The 13,257-nt window shown below is 51.6% G+C and overlaps 1 protein-coding gene across 5 annotated transcripts in view; it reads right to left on the bottom strand.

The window, feature by feature from the left end:
- EIF4G3 (eukaryotic translation initiation factor 4 gamma 3) overlaps positions 1-11,119 on the bottom strand; it is a 152,422-nt gene extending 141,303 nt beyond the window's left edge. For 4 of the 5 annotated variants that reach the window (XM_068658534.1, XM_068658535.1, XM_068658536.1 and 1 more), the window contains exon 1: positions 10,806-11,119. In XM_068658534.1, the coding sequence (XP_068514635.1) occupies positions 10,806-11,002 (197 nt within the window). In that variant the 5' untranslated portion in view covers positions 11,003-11,119. The remainder of the gene's footprint in view (positions 1-10,805) is intronic. The other variant, XM_068658544.1, reaches the window with a different exon arrangement.
- Between the last annotated feature and the right edge of the window lie 2,138 nt (positions 11,120-13,257).

Here is a 13,257-nt window from a genome sequence, read left to right as displayed (position 1 = left end):
GCACTTTCAGGACCCATCCCTGCCTTCTGGTTGCTCAGGACCCTTTGCACAGACCTCTCTGCTGGCAGGGTTGCTCCTTTTTTGACTGGTGTCCAGCTTTGCTGATTTCAGACTGCACAGGAACTGCAGCTCTGTATTTGCAGCGGGTCTCCAAAGACAACAAACTTCTGGACAAGCACCTAGGAGCAGCCCCCAGCCTCTTGGCTCTCCTTGTCACCACGACAGCGAATGGCATCACCTGGCAGAACACAAATAGGGATGCACCCAGGACCATGCTGGTACTGCTGCAACTTTAGCAGCCTTTTATCAGGTTAACCCTAATCAAGTCAAACATCCAGGCATGGTGAGGGGAGGAAGAGAAGACGAAGAAAATGACATCCTCCGGTTTGATAGCGCTGCGTTTGGTGTTAAACATTGATGTTTCCCTATGATCAGAACAAGAAGGGACCGAATCAAATACTTCAAGTTGTCCCTAGTGCAGAGCATCTCTGATGTCCTGAGACGCAGGGGCTCCAGCAAGATGGAGCGCCACAAGTTAGAGAAGTGTCCAGAGAAGCTGTGGATGCCCCATGCCTGGAGGCGTTCAAGGCCCAGCTGGATGGAGCCTCGGCCAACCTCGTCTGGTGGGTGGCATCCCTGCCCACAGCAGGGGGATGGAGCTGGGGGAGCTTTGAGGTCCCTTCCAACCCAAGCCTTTCTGTGTTTCTATGATTAGATGAAGGGAAAGAATCATCCAAACAGAAAAATGAACTGCCCACACCAGCCACACGCCTGTGACAACTGCAAGGAAGTACAAAGAGCTGCGGCACACAGCCCCTCTGTCCCAGCAGTGATCCCCAGAGGCTCTGCAGCACCCACTGCCCAGGCTCAGCCGTATGCACAAAGTGCATGCAAGGAAAGGATAGACAGAGAAACACCGAAATAACTAGTAGGTCCAACAGAGAACTATCAAAATACACACTGTACGTGTGTATAGCCAGACACGCTGGTAAAACTAAGGGACCCAACTCACACACACAAGCAGCAATGTGAGCAGTTTCCTACAGGCAAACACTGCCGTTAGCCTTCAGAATCGCCCCTCAAATTTGTGTTAAATTCATCGTAATGTGAGGCTCGCCAGCCCAGCAAGAATTGAAGTTTGTGACATTCCTCTTGCTACAGCAAAAGGATGCCCTAAATGCCATGAGTAACCCTGCCATCTCAGAGCCCATGTGGAGCACTGCTCAGAGCACCGCGTGTTGGCAGCCGCGGCTCCCACGGGGCCATCGGGACCAAGCTGTTTGTCCAGGCGAAGCCTCTCAGCTGCGGTGAGCGGCTACCCCTGCTCCCAGAGGCACCTCACGCAGCACCCCACGCCGTTCTGGCCCACCAGCTGTGGATTTTAGGAGATCCCAAACCCAGAAGACACCTTGGGACTGCAGTACCAGCAGGATGCAGATACGTTCAGTCCAACCTCACTTGCACTTTTTCCTGTGAAATCCAGGGACATTTTTGACCTTCCTGCAATAGGCAGGGAAGTTACAGATCTTTTATGTCCCCTACTCCTAAGCAAGAACACTGTCTTAAGTCCAAAATCATGAAACCAGGGATGGAGCTAGACCACAAAGAAGAGCAACCCAAGCCTAGCATGTGAGCTCTTCTCCCCTAAGGAAGTATTTTCAGCTTTCTCCTCCTGCAGGGGGAAGCTCAGCAGCCTGCTCTGAGACCTTCAGAACCTGAGCAACCTTTGAGCGCTTCAGTGAGACCAGAGAGCCCTCCAGCTCCCCGGAGGCTGGCAGTTACCTCTGCCTTCACCGCTTCCCTAACAAATCGGAGACAGATCCACACCACAAGCAGAGAAACAGCGTCCTGCCCACCTCGGTTCTCCTGCACTCGCTTGTTTTATTGCAGTGCTCTGGTTTCTTTTCACATGCACGTCACAGGCTGATTAATACTCATCTTGGATGATCAGATGTCTAGTAAATTCAGGCTTTTACACCACTCACCACCATAATTCTGATTAAGGCATACCCATTTTACTAGAAAGCATTTGCCGACTATTCCCACTACTGACATCCAGGCCATTCAATAAGACATTCTGGACAGAGGTTCGGGCTATAAAATTCACATGTTCTTAGTCTGCCAGGATCGGAATTTGGTGACAGCACAATTCATTCATTTATTTAATGATCTTAACGTCAGCCTGAGTGGATAAAGTGTGCTTTGGCTTCAGCAAGAAGAGATGGGGACCGTGCCAAGCGCCAGCAACAATTGTTCCGGAGAATGCCTGCAACGCCAGGTACTGCTGCCACAGACAGCACAACCAAATATGCCATTCTGGGGGGCTGAATGGAAATCACATCCAGCTAAACTTGGTATGCAAGCCCAGAACCAAACATTTAAACGTTAAGGAGTTTATTTGTGCTGACAAACTTTTTAATTAAGAAAAGGTTTATGGAAACGTAATCAATACAATTAAGCCGCACAGCTTAAGCTCACAGAACATCCCAAAAGTTTAGTTTGCAATATTTGCATATCAACAAAAATTACATCTTCTTCTTTTGAAGAGCCAGACATAAAAGCACTTTGAAATTGACTTTAAAATGCCTTTACTGGAGGAAAACATAAAGGCTAAGTTACAAACACGTTGACAGCTGAATTATTTGCATTTTACAAATCTAGAACAAAAACTGCAGAGCCCAGAAGAGCAGAGTATTTGAAGAAAGACCATCCAGTAACTAGTATCTATATTTGCATATGCACTGGGAAGACAGGATGCCACAAACTGAAGCTAACCATATATTCTAGAGCAAGCTGAACTCCTCAGATGTCTCAGCAGCTCACAAAATAGTACGTCCAAAAGAACCTTCTACATGAGCCTCACCATGCTAAAATTGGGCATGAATCACCAGCTCTTGAAATCGCAGTCCCCGCACACTCCAGAGCTTACGAAGCACCATGAATTTCACATTAAAAGTCACAACAAACATGCTTTAAGTGCTTTTTGATTTTGGTCCTTGACTTCCGCCCAGATAAATGGTATAGATTATCTACCCTCAGCTATAGTACCCTGCCAAGTTCCCTTTCAAATATAACATACACATCAAGCCTGCCCAATTTACCAGCTGAATGCTGCAAGACAAGGTGCCCAGTGTCAAGCCTGGAGCACGATGTACATCACAAACAAAAATAAAGACTCTCAGAAACTTTTCAGATTAGATTTCAACCTGAATTTCAGTTCAGGCTTGACAATTCTGTAGAAGAGCTTACTGTAGTACAAGGTCAGAAGGGCAAGGTCTCACTGCTTAGGTGGAATACACATTTTTAGACATTTCCTTTTCCTAAGAAGTTAGGAGCCTTTCAAAACCAGTGACCAACTAAGAAAACAAAGCTGTAAGTAGTATCACTAAAAATATAAAAAATAAAAAAATCTCTCATTCTTATAGGCAGTCTCCCCGGCTTAGTCTGAAAAGACTGAAGACTTCTGTCATTTTTGCTTTTCAGTGAAAGAACAAAATAAGCTCAGAAAAACACCAGTTTCAAGACGCAGCAACTTCTACGACTCCTTAATAACGCAGAGGACAGGGAAATCTCTTTTTCAGACCACCATTGGTGCAGCCATAGCATTAGTTCAAATGGATTTTCAAAAGCCACTAGCAACACGGGCATTTAAACCTTAGGAATTCAGTAACTCGCACAGAGTCACTCTCACGTGTAAATCAAACTGAAACACAAACAAATGCACAATCATTATTTGGCAACCTGACAGAGAGTCGGTGCAATGTTTATTAGTTTCCAACTGGCAAAGGCTTCCCAAACTCAGGAAAACCTGTATTACTTAATTAAGATCTTTAACCGCATTAACTCTTCTTTGTTCAGTGCTTTCACGGCATCAAGGACACCCAAGGAGCAGCAGCAAGGTGCCTTTTCCTGCCCCACGGCCCGGAGTGGGTACCACGTGAAGCCCACTCACCGGCTGAGCGCGGCGGTGGTCCCCACGGTGGCTCTCGCCCAGCTCCTCCCACGAGGACGCTCCTTCTCCAGAGCAAGTCTCATTCCTGCTGCGTCCAACCGCTGGGAGAGGAGCAGCTGCACCTAGGCAAGTCCTAACCCATTTCAACACATCCCTGACAGTTTTGGAGAATGCTACTGGTATCAGTCGAGGATCAAACACGTGTCTTTCTTTCAAGATGTGCAGTTGAGGAGCCACTCTGCTTTTTGTCAGGCATGCTCAAAACTCTAGAAATATTTCAGGTCTCATCCAGAAAAAGGATACCCAAAGGTGTTACAACCAACAGCAGAAAGTTCTTATTTTTGGTAGCAGAGTTGATTTAAACACGATACAATCCAGGGAATCCTTAGAGCTTTCCTCTGTGTAGGAAACTAGCCTGTTTCTGCTCATCTTGGGTGACTACAGAGCAAACAGGCAAAAACAATTCTTAAGGTACCATAAGAATAGAAAACGTGTAATTTTCCTTTCAGGAAAAGAAAAAATACTGTCCCATTAACCTAGTTATGTGCCCAGCAGCAATTTGACTCAAGTCCCATCAGCAACAACGTGCCATCACCTACTATGAAGAGAGCATGCTCTAGGACATTTTCCAAATGTATATAATAAAACATAAGAATAACATGTACTAGAAAGTTTTGCTAGCCTAAAAGCTTATTCTGCTCTCCTCCCTTTGACCCCCTTTTTTTTTTTTTTTTTTTTTTTTTTAAGAATCCATTCTATTTTCTTCTTCCAGCTGTTCCACATCATCCTTCCCTATTTGGGAGGCAAAACAAAGTCTGCAGCCTGGAAAGGAAAGCTGTGTGTGTGAGAAGTTCCTGGAACTACCACAAAGTGCACAACACGGAACTACGGAAACTCACACCAACTGTGCTTAAAAACAGAAACAGCAGCCCCTCCAGAGCAGGGGCCACACCACTCCTCCACCTGCACCTCGTGCCCCACAACAAACGCCCATTTTCTCCTCCATTCATTCCAGGAAAGCCTTTGCAATTGCAAACAGACATGAAGTCATGGATGAAGGCTCCCACTGAAGAAATGCCTGTAAAACAATGGTAGGACCCATCTCTAACTCCCCAGAGTGACAATTCCAGCAACTTTAGTCATGTTAGACGATTTACACACAGCTGAACTTGACAGTGGACTAGCCCTGAAATTGCTGCATTAGGGAGAAAAAGAAAATACAGGTTAGCCACAACTTCCAAAGGGAGACCTTCACTGCTAACTCTTCCTATGACACAACGGAGCAAGCACGCTAGCTCAACACAGCCCATGGTAGCTAGCGACATGAAAGAGCCTTTCAGCCCTAACACGATGACAGACAAAACCCATACACACAGATGAAAATCCTTCTACTTCCCGACACTGAAAAGGGAGGTTAGTTGTTCTAAGGCTCCTAGTACACACTCAACTTCATCAAGTTACTACCGTGAATAAAAACAAACCGTGTTCCAAGATCAGTACCGCACGTTAAAATATATATCTGTAAATGACTAAAGTAACCTGCAGGCTTCTGCCAGAGAACATGTGCAATCATGGCTCCAAACATGAGAGGAATAGAAGTTGTTTCAAATCACGCTTTTGGAAGAATGGTTTTCTCCAAGACATTTCACCATAAAATCTTGTAAGATTTTCTTGTAAGCCAGTAAAGTGACATATCTGCACTATAACATGATTAGCTTTTGTCATTAAATAAATTAAAGTTATTTCTGCTCAAAAGAATGCTTAGATGTGCCAAGGCTGGGGATCATCAACAAGGGAGATGGCAGAGAAGTCTAAAAGCACTTACTTTTTGGCAATATGCTCACAACCTGGTGCCCGTTCCTCCTCTGCAGGACAGCCACTATCACAGCAGTGAAAGCTTTTCTGAAGCTTCTCTCCTGCTGCATCCCCTCCCAAGATACAAGGGCTCCACAGAGTTACACATTTTTAAAACAGAAACATTTCTCAGGCAACAGGAATCCCTCGTGTCCCTTCACCCAGCTGAGATTTCAGAAAGCTCGGCCCTGAACTCAGGGCTTATACCTGAAGCAGAAAGCAGGGAACATCTCTGAGCCCAGCCTGGTTTCTTCCACCTTTCACCACCCCTTCCTTTTCAGGACTGCAGTGCTCCCAACACCATTCTTCAAAAGCATCTGTGACCGGCATTTGGGAGGGCACTTCTGATCCTGGTCTTGTTTCAGCTCCAGTTCAGCACAGAAGCAGCGCAGGAGCCGGAGCTGATCCGCCAGAGGCGCAGGGAGGCACGGCGCTTCGCACGCAGCCACGACCTTCACCAACAACTGGTGTGCCCAAGCAGCTCCCACTGCCTGCCTAATCCCTGCGCCTTGATCTTCAAAGTCCTCAACAGATAAACCCCAGAGAGCGCCTGAAGACATTGCATCACACATCTGGAAAAAAGCCACTCGGAACAGGAGTACGCGGCGAGCAAAGGCGGCGCCGGCGCCGAGCTCCCAGGGGCAGCCAGCGCCCAGCGCCCGCTCTCCCGCAGGGCACGCCGACGATGCTCTCCCCGGGGAAGTTCTCAGGCCGCTTCTCCTCCCACCCTACGGCACCTGCTCAACTCTCTGCTCACTGAGCTATGAGCAAGGAAGAGAGAAAAGCCAACACAGCCAAGCCCTCGTTAGCAGCCCTAATTTAACTAGAAGATTGCCAGCGCAGGCCTACTGCAACGGCACAACCTGGCACGCGTCCGAACACCAGGTAAGCGTTGCCAGAACCTCACCCCGACTTCACACAGATCTCTGACGTTCCTGAGAGCGATCCTGTATTTCTTGCTGTACTCCCAGGCTTTAGGGAAGCCGCCGCAAACCTCCGCTCCCATGCGGAGCGGTGCCACGTACCGCCTGTGTGCTGCTTTCTGCGAGGGGCTGCAGCACAGTCAGCTGAAGCACCTTGCAAAAACAAAAGCAGACGTTCAACCACTGAGGGAACATCAGCAAAACCCAAGTGTCCGTGCACGACAATGCTGAACTTCACACACACATAAAAATGCTGACCCTTCCTCTCCACTTCTCAGAAACAGAAGCAAAGGGTAGGGATGGAGAGCTGTAAGGGAAGAGAAAGAATTTTTTAAACAACTGTTGCTTAAAAACCCACCCCAAAGCTGCCATGAAGCCCTGCTGCCATAACCTGAAAAATACCCGGGCTGAGAGAGAGCCAGTCCCACAACCCAACAGCTACAGCGCTGTATTAAGGTCAAGCTTACCGGTGCTTGCACATAGAGCATCAAAAACCAGGAAGCTGAACTCCCTCCAAATGCAAGGAAGTTTGGGTAAGAAAACAAAAACCTACAGATACCAGCACAGAGGCCAAGATGGCTCTAATTTGGCTCCAAGGTACGCTGCTAAATTAACCCTGAAGGGCCAGCAGGCATGCAACGCTACCCGAGTTCAGCATAGATCAATCTGTTTGTCCTTTATAGCGCAGTGTTTGCTGATGTCTAGGCTAGGAAGACACTGGTGACCTAATTATATTGATCCACAAAATTTATTCACAGCATGGGGACTTTTTAAGGAACAGCTTATTATAACACGCACAAAAAATACTCCGGAAACCTGTAAGTGGGAGCACAAAGGAGAGCAGAGAAGCACTGCGTGACTTAACGCACAGAAGTAGCATCAAGTTAAAACCACCAAGGCCCACAGAAAGCCAGCAGCCTGCAGCACACCTTCAGCATTCTACATTTTGGTGGAAGAAGTCCTGCTACAGAACAATCGGCTTCGTGTGGAACTCACTGCTTGGAGGCAGCCTGGAAGGGGGCAGGTCTGGCTTTAGCCTCCACCACAGCCCCGGCACGGCACCTCACCGTGGCACGCGGGCACCCTCGCTGTCCCCACCCCAGGCAGGGTCAGAACGGAGCTGGGAGTTCTGTTCACACTGACAACTTTGAGCACAACTTCTGCCCGAAACTAGGTTTGACTGACTACTCACCACCGCCAAAGGCACGAAGGTGTCCCAACTTACACAGAAAGTTTAATTTCTCAAAGCCGTCGCAATACGGAAATTATTCAAAGCTCTCTTGTCTTATAGCAGCTCCAGTAACTTCCCAGCCAGCACGTAACAGAACGATCATCCCACCAAAACATTCCTGTTATTCATGTCCATCACACTCCAGCTTTGCTTTCCTTCAGAAAATTGATTTTAAATCTCTTCCCCTGAATTCTTCTTTTCCCTCTTTAATCCCCTTCTACAAACGCACTTCACATAAGCAGTCCTCGTTCCTGTCCAGTTTTCTCTTACCCAATTCCTTTTCAGTTGTACATTTAATTCCATGATGTACCATGTACTGAAACCCCGTGTGTCTCCATAGACACCAAGTTCACCACGTGGACGCAGCTTAGTTTAAAAAGCCCAAGTCTGAGCCGCAGTCTACCCACTAACATGCACCAATCATTTGGATCAACATTACTTGCACTGCTGCGAGGAGGAGACACGGGGACCTTGCCATGCACTCTGAGTTGCCAGGAGAAACCTGCAGCTACAGTTTATCTGCTGTGGGGTAATGCTGTCTCAACAGTCGTACCAAAACAGAAAAAAACAAACAGAGCTAAAAATAAGGCTGAACTCAGATGACCCTCTGCACTTCAGTAAAGCGCAGATGAACTATGCTCCCGAAGCCTCACTTCTGCAGCACTGCTGACAAAAGGTAACAGCTTTTGTTTGCTGCCTGGAAGCACGCACAACTTTTGGCAGAAGAAAAACCAGCCAGGACACCTGAACACAGCTCGTTGAAAAGGCACCAAGAACACGGTGTTTGTATACACCTCATGGACAGATTATTTAAAAGTTATGGAGCGGTATCAGGCAAACACGGTGTTTCTGGAACAGGCATGGCTACAAGGATAAACAGCCCCATCACACTGACCTGCCCGCATCCCTACCTCTGATGTGTCCTCGCTACCCAGCGCTTGGTTCCTCTCCCCCTCCTGCTCTGGGCACCCAGGTAGCTCCAGGCGAGGCGCCCCGCTGCCACCGCTCCTTTAGGGAACGCACGTTCCCCCCACGCCTCTTCCTTCAGGGCTGCTCTCAGAGGTCAGCCAAGGCTTCTTCCCTCGTGCGCACAAGGCGTGTAGTGACAAAACTCACCAAAGGCAACAGCTCTCCTGCCTTAGCTGTGACCGTGCTGCCACTCCGGCAAACCACCACCAAGCTCGCCCTCGGTGATGTCGGAGAAGTATTCACATCCCTCCATGGTTCTTTTAACGATGACTTGGAAATTAAGTGCTGTAGAAACCTTAGCGCACTCCTGGTCCCAGACCCAGGCAAAGTTTGGCCATTTAACCGTCAAGGCAACCAGCATCGCATCCCACACGGACAAGGCTCTTCCCAAACAAGCCAGCACCTTGCTGGAAGGATCGGCTGAGCACCGACTCCCCGTGTGCACGCTGGCCATCATTCCCCCTGTAACTCTTGGCACAACACTCCAAAGTGAGCCAATTCCCCCTGAGCAACAGTTTTACTCACCACCACCCTGCTGACTTGGTAATGACAGCACCTTTGCGCTGTTTTCCTAAATAAAGCACATGCTGGAATTACAGAGTATCACAAGCTAGCCAGAAACACCCAGCAGAGGGTATGTCCCTCCTCAGCACTCTTCATTCTTCAGAGGTTTCACTTGACCCAAACAAATCTGTAACGTCAACAGTCCCATGATTTAAGCAATATTATTTGTGGTCAGGGAAAGAATGATTCTTGCCGGAAGCTCAAGAAAACAATGGACCTAAACTGATCATAAAAGGGCTTGGTTTTCCCACCTCAAAACTGAAAGTGAGAGCAGCAAAATGCTTATACACAGGGAACACGTTTCTTAAAGAACACACACACCACACAGCTGAAACGGATCTTAACCAAAAAAAATAAATAAACCCTCTGCTTCCATGTTAAAATATAAGTCGTTACCACCAACAAACAGCGACGTGCACTCCTGACTGTCCCCTGCACAGCATGCGACACCAATCCAGGACAACACGAGATTTCACCAAGCATGTCTTTTCGCTCCACAGCCCCCCCCCCCAAAAAAAAAAAAACTTCAGGGGGAGGAACGCCAATTCGCCAGGGGATGCTGTCCAACGCTGGAAACAAAACCCAGGCAGGCACGCTCGCTCGCCACCCCACTTTCCTGCTGATCCCTGCAGTATTTACCTCCTGACTCGGGGCCTAGTCGCAGAGAACTGGAGACCTTTAAAAACATTCCCCGAGCGCCGGCCTCTCTTTGTAGCGGGGCCGTTCTGGCGGAGGGGTTTTGGGTGGAAAGCTTCTCCTGCCCATCACACACGGCCTCGCGGGGCAAGCTGCTCAGCGCCACATTCCACCTTAGATTTATTTCCACGAGCAAAGTAAAACCCCAGGAAAATCGGCCCCGGCTGGAGAGCCGGCCTTGAAACTCGCCTTTAAAAAACAACAACAAAAACCCAGCACTTACCTGGGCAGGACCCGAGGCGAAAGTGACAAAGTGACAAGCGATTTCACATTAAAAGTTCACCGGGGGGGGGGGGGGGAGGAGATCAGGGCTGAAGCCCCCACGCAGGAAGCACCCCACGGGGGGGGGGACGGGGACAGGGACAGGGCGGGACAGGGGGGGACAGCGGGGGGACGGAGGGGGGGGCCAGGGGCCCCTTCCCCGCGCTGCCCCAGCAGGTGCAGCCCCCTCCACGCAAGGGGGGGCCGCGGGCCCGCCCCCTCCCCACACACACACACAAAAAGGGGCCCCAAAGGGCTGCGCCCCGACCCCCTCCCCCCCTCCCCAACCCCTCCCCACCCCCCTCCCGTCCCCCCCACCGGCCGGGGGGGCCCTCGCCCCCCGGGGAAAGGATACTGCTGGGGCGGCTGTGGCGGCAAGGCCCTGATGGTGGGGTGAGGCGCGGGCGCCGGCGCCGCCGGGTGAGGGGGAGCCGGGGGGGGAGGCGGCCCCGCTGCTGCCGCCGCCGCCGCCCCGCTGCCGGGGCCGGTCCCCGCCGCCGCCGCCGCCGCCGCCGCGCCGGGTTTCAAAGCCGCCTTCTGCGGTAAACTCATCGCCAAGCGGAGCCACCACCCCCCGGCGGGGAGCGGGGCCGGGAGCCGGGCCGCGGGCGCGGGGGGGGGGAGCGGGCCGGGGGCCGGGGCGGCGGCCGGGGCAGCGCGGCGGGCCGGCACCGGCGCCGGTCTCCGTGACAACGCGCCTCACGGAGGGCTCGCGGCGGGGAGGGCACGGCGGAGCGGGGGGGGAGCGGCTCAGGCCGCGCTGCTCATGAGCCGCCGGCGGCGGGGGGTCTCGGCGCCCCTCCCCGGGGGCAGCGGCGCCCTTCGCGGCGGCGGCTGTCGGGCGATGCCGGCGGATTTTCCTCACAGGAGCAGCGGAGCATCAAACATGGCGCCGCGGCCGCCTCCAGCAGTCCGGCAGGACGGACGCTCGGGCGCCTTCGGGCCGCTCCGGAGCCGCTCGGCCCGGCGGCGCTCGGCAAGCTTCGGCTGTTTCCGGAGGCGCTCGCTGGCGACGCGCGCTCGGGAAACCTCGGCTCCTTCCGGAGGCCTTCGCGGGGCGCACGCGCCCTCCGGCCCGGCCCGCCTCTCGCCCCGCCCCGCGCGGCCCGGCGCCTCCCGTGACCCCCGCGCTCGGGAAACTTCGGCTCCCTCCGGAGGCCGAGGACGTGCGGGAGTTCGGGAAGCTTCGGGCGGGCTCGGAGGAGGGGTCCCCGCCCAGGAGGGAGCCGCTCGGAGCCCTTCGGAGCCGCTCGGGGCTCTTCGGAGCCGCTCGGGGCGAGCCGAGGCCGCAGCTTCGGGCGCTTTCGGCTCGGCGGCCGAGCGGCTCCGGAGAGCTTCGGCAGCGCTCGGCGGCGGGGCCGCGGCTGTGAGGGGGAAACGCTCCCAGAGGCGCTGCCCGTGCGGGGCGGGTGCTGCCTTCTGCCAGCAGGGACACCTCGGGTTAGGAGGGGGCTTCCCACCCCTCAGGGCATGAGCCGTGGCCTACCTTTTAGGCCAGGTTAAAAATTTAACCCCATAAGATCTTTAGGAAGAGTTTTCCGTGGTGTGTTTGCATCCCATCTGCTGTGTCCTTCGTGTCGCTGCGAGCTGAGGAGGAAGATCGTACTTTAAAGCAATCACAAATAAACTCTTAGAAGTGAAAAGCTTCTTTGATTAGAGTAAACAGCTCTCTTGGTGGTATATTCAGGCACTTAGCGAGGAACTGGTGCTGCGACTGAAAGCCAGCTGTGTGACGAGAAAGATGGGGGGGGGGGGCCTGGTCACTGCAGGAAAGCTGCCCAGTAAATCACACACATCACACACATCTATCCACATTGCAACTGCCCAACATGTAAGCAGAATACGCAGAAATGTCTTATTTATTAATCTGAACCTTAAGGGAGAGAGGCTGGGCTCCGTTACTCTCACAAGCACCAGCATCATATTGACCCCATGGCCTGTAAGGGTTTAACCCTGCCTAGCACCCAAAAAAAATGCGTAAAAGGGTCTTGACTACGTTTTTCCTTTTGGGTCAGATCTCACCCAGACCCTGAATTATAAAACACTGTGGTTTGTGCATGTCAGCTGTGGGATGTGAAACCCATCTGCGCCCACCCACGCGAGAGGACTGCAGCGTACGGCGAGGCTCCACCGGGGCCGGTGCTGCAAGGTGGGGTCAGGAGAAAAGCCCCTGCTAGCGGCCACGCTGCTGGAGCTCCTCGCAGGCCTCCAGTAGGAGTAGCTCTGCGATCGGAATAGTTTCTTACTTACTAAGGGGCTATCTACAGAGCGCAGCCACGCCAAACAAGCGCGCTGCGTGGCACCAGAAGTTATTACTGGAGCTGGTGGCAGAGGGAGGATGACGAGCACGCTATTTATTTTCCCTCCCCAGCCCTGTGCTTTCCATTGCTCCTGATATCTCCGCACAGGGTAAAAGGGCCGGTGAGAGAAAAATGCCCGTGATGAGCTGAGCTCACATCTACCTCAAACTGCTTTGCAGGGAATGGGACGAAATGGAGAATGATTAAATTTTTTTAAGCAAAAAGCACAAACCAAAACAGCTTGTAAAGAAGTCCTGAACAGGGAAACTCGCAGTTCTGTCTGCTTCCATATGCAGCAAGGAACAAATATTTATTTACAAGAGGGGGCTCTGGGTATTTTTGTCAGACCAAGCTTTCCTCTGCAGCTTACTGCTTGCTGATCACAAAATCCCAAGATCCCAAACCCAAATCTCACACAGAGATAAAGGTTGTTATTTCACCATTTTATTGGTTAACTTGTTGTTTTTGTTGGTTGGTTGGTTGGTTGGTTTTTGTTTATTCATTTTG

The sequence above is a fragment of the Anas acuta genome, chromosome 22 (assembly GCF_963932015.1).
Source record: "Anas acuta chromosome 22, bAnaAcu1.1, whole genome shotgun sequence".
Classification (NCBI taxonomy): domain Eukaryota; kingdom Metazoa; phylum Chordata; class Aves; order Anseriformes; family Anatidae; genus Anas; species Anas acuta.
Note: the sequence above shows the minus strand (reverse complement) of the source record. Positions and strands in the feature narration are given on the sequence as shown.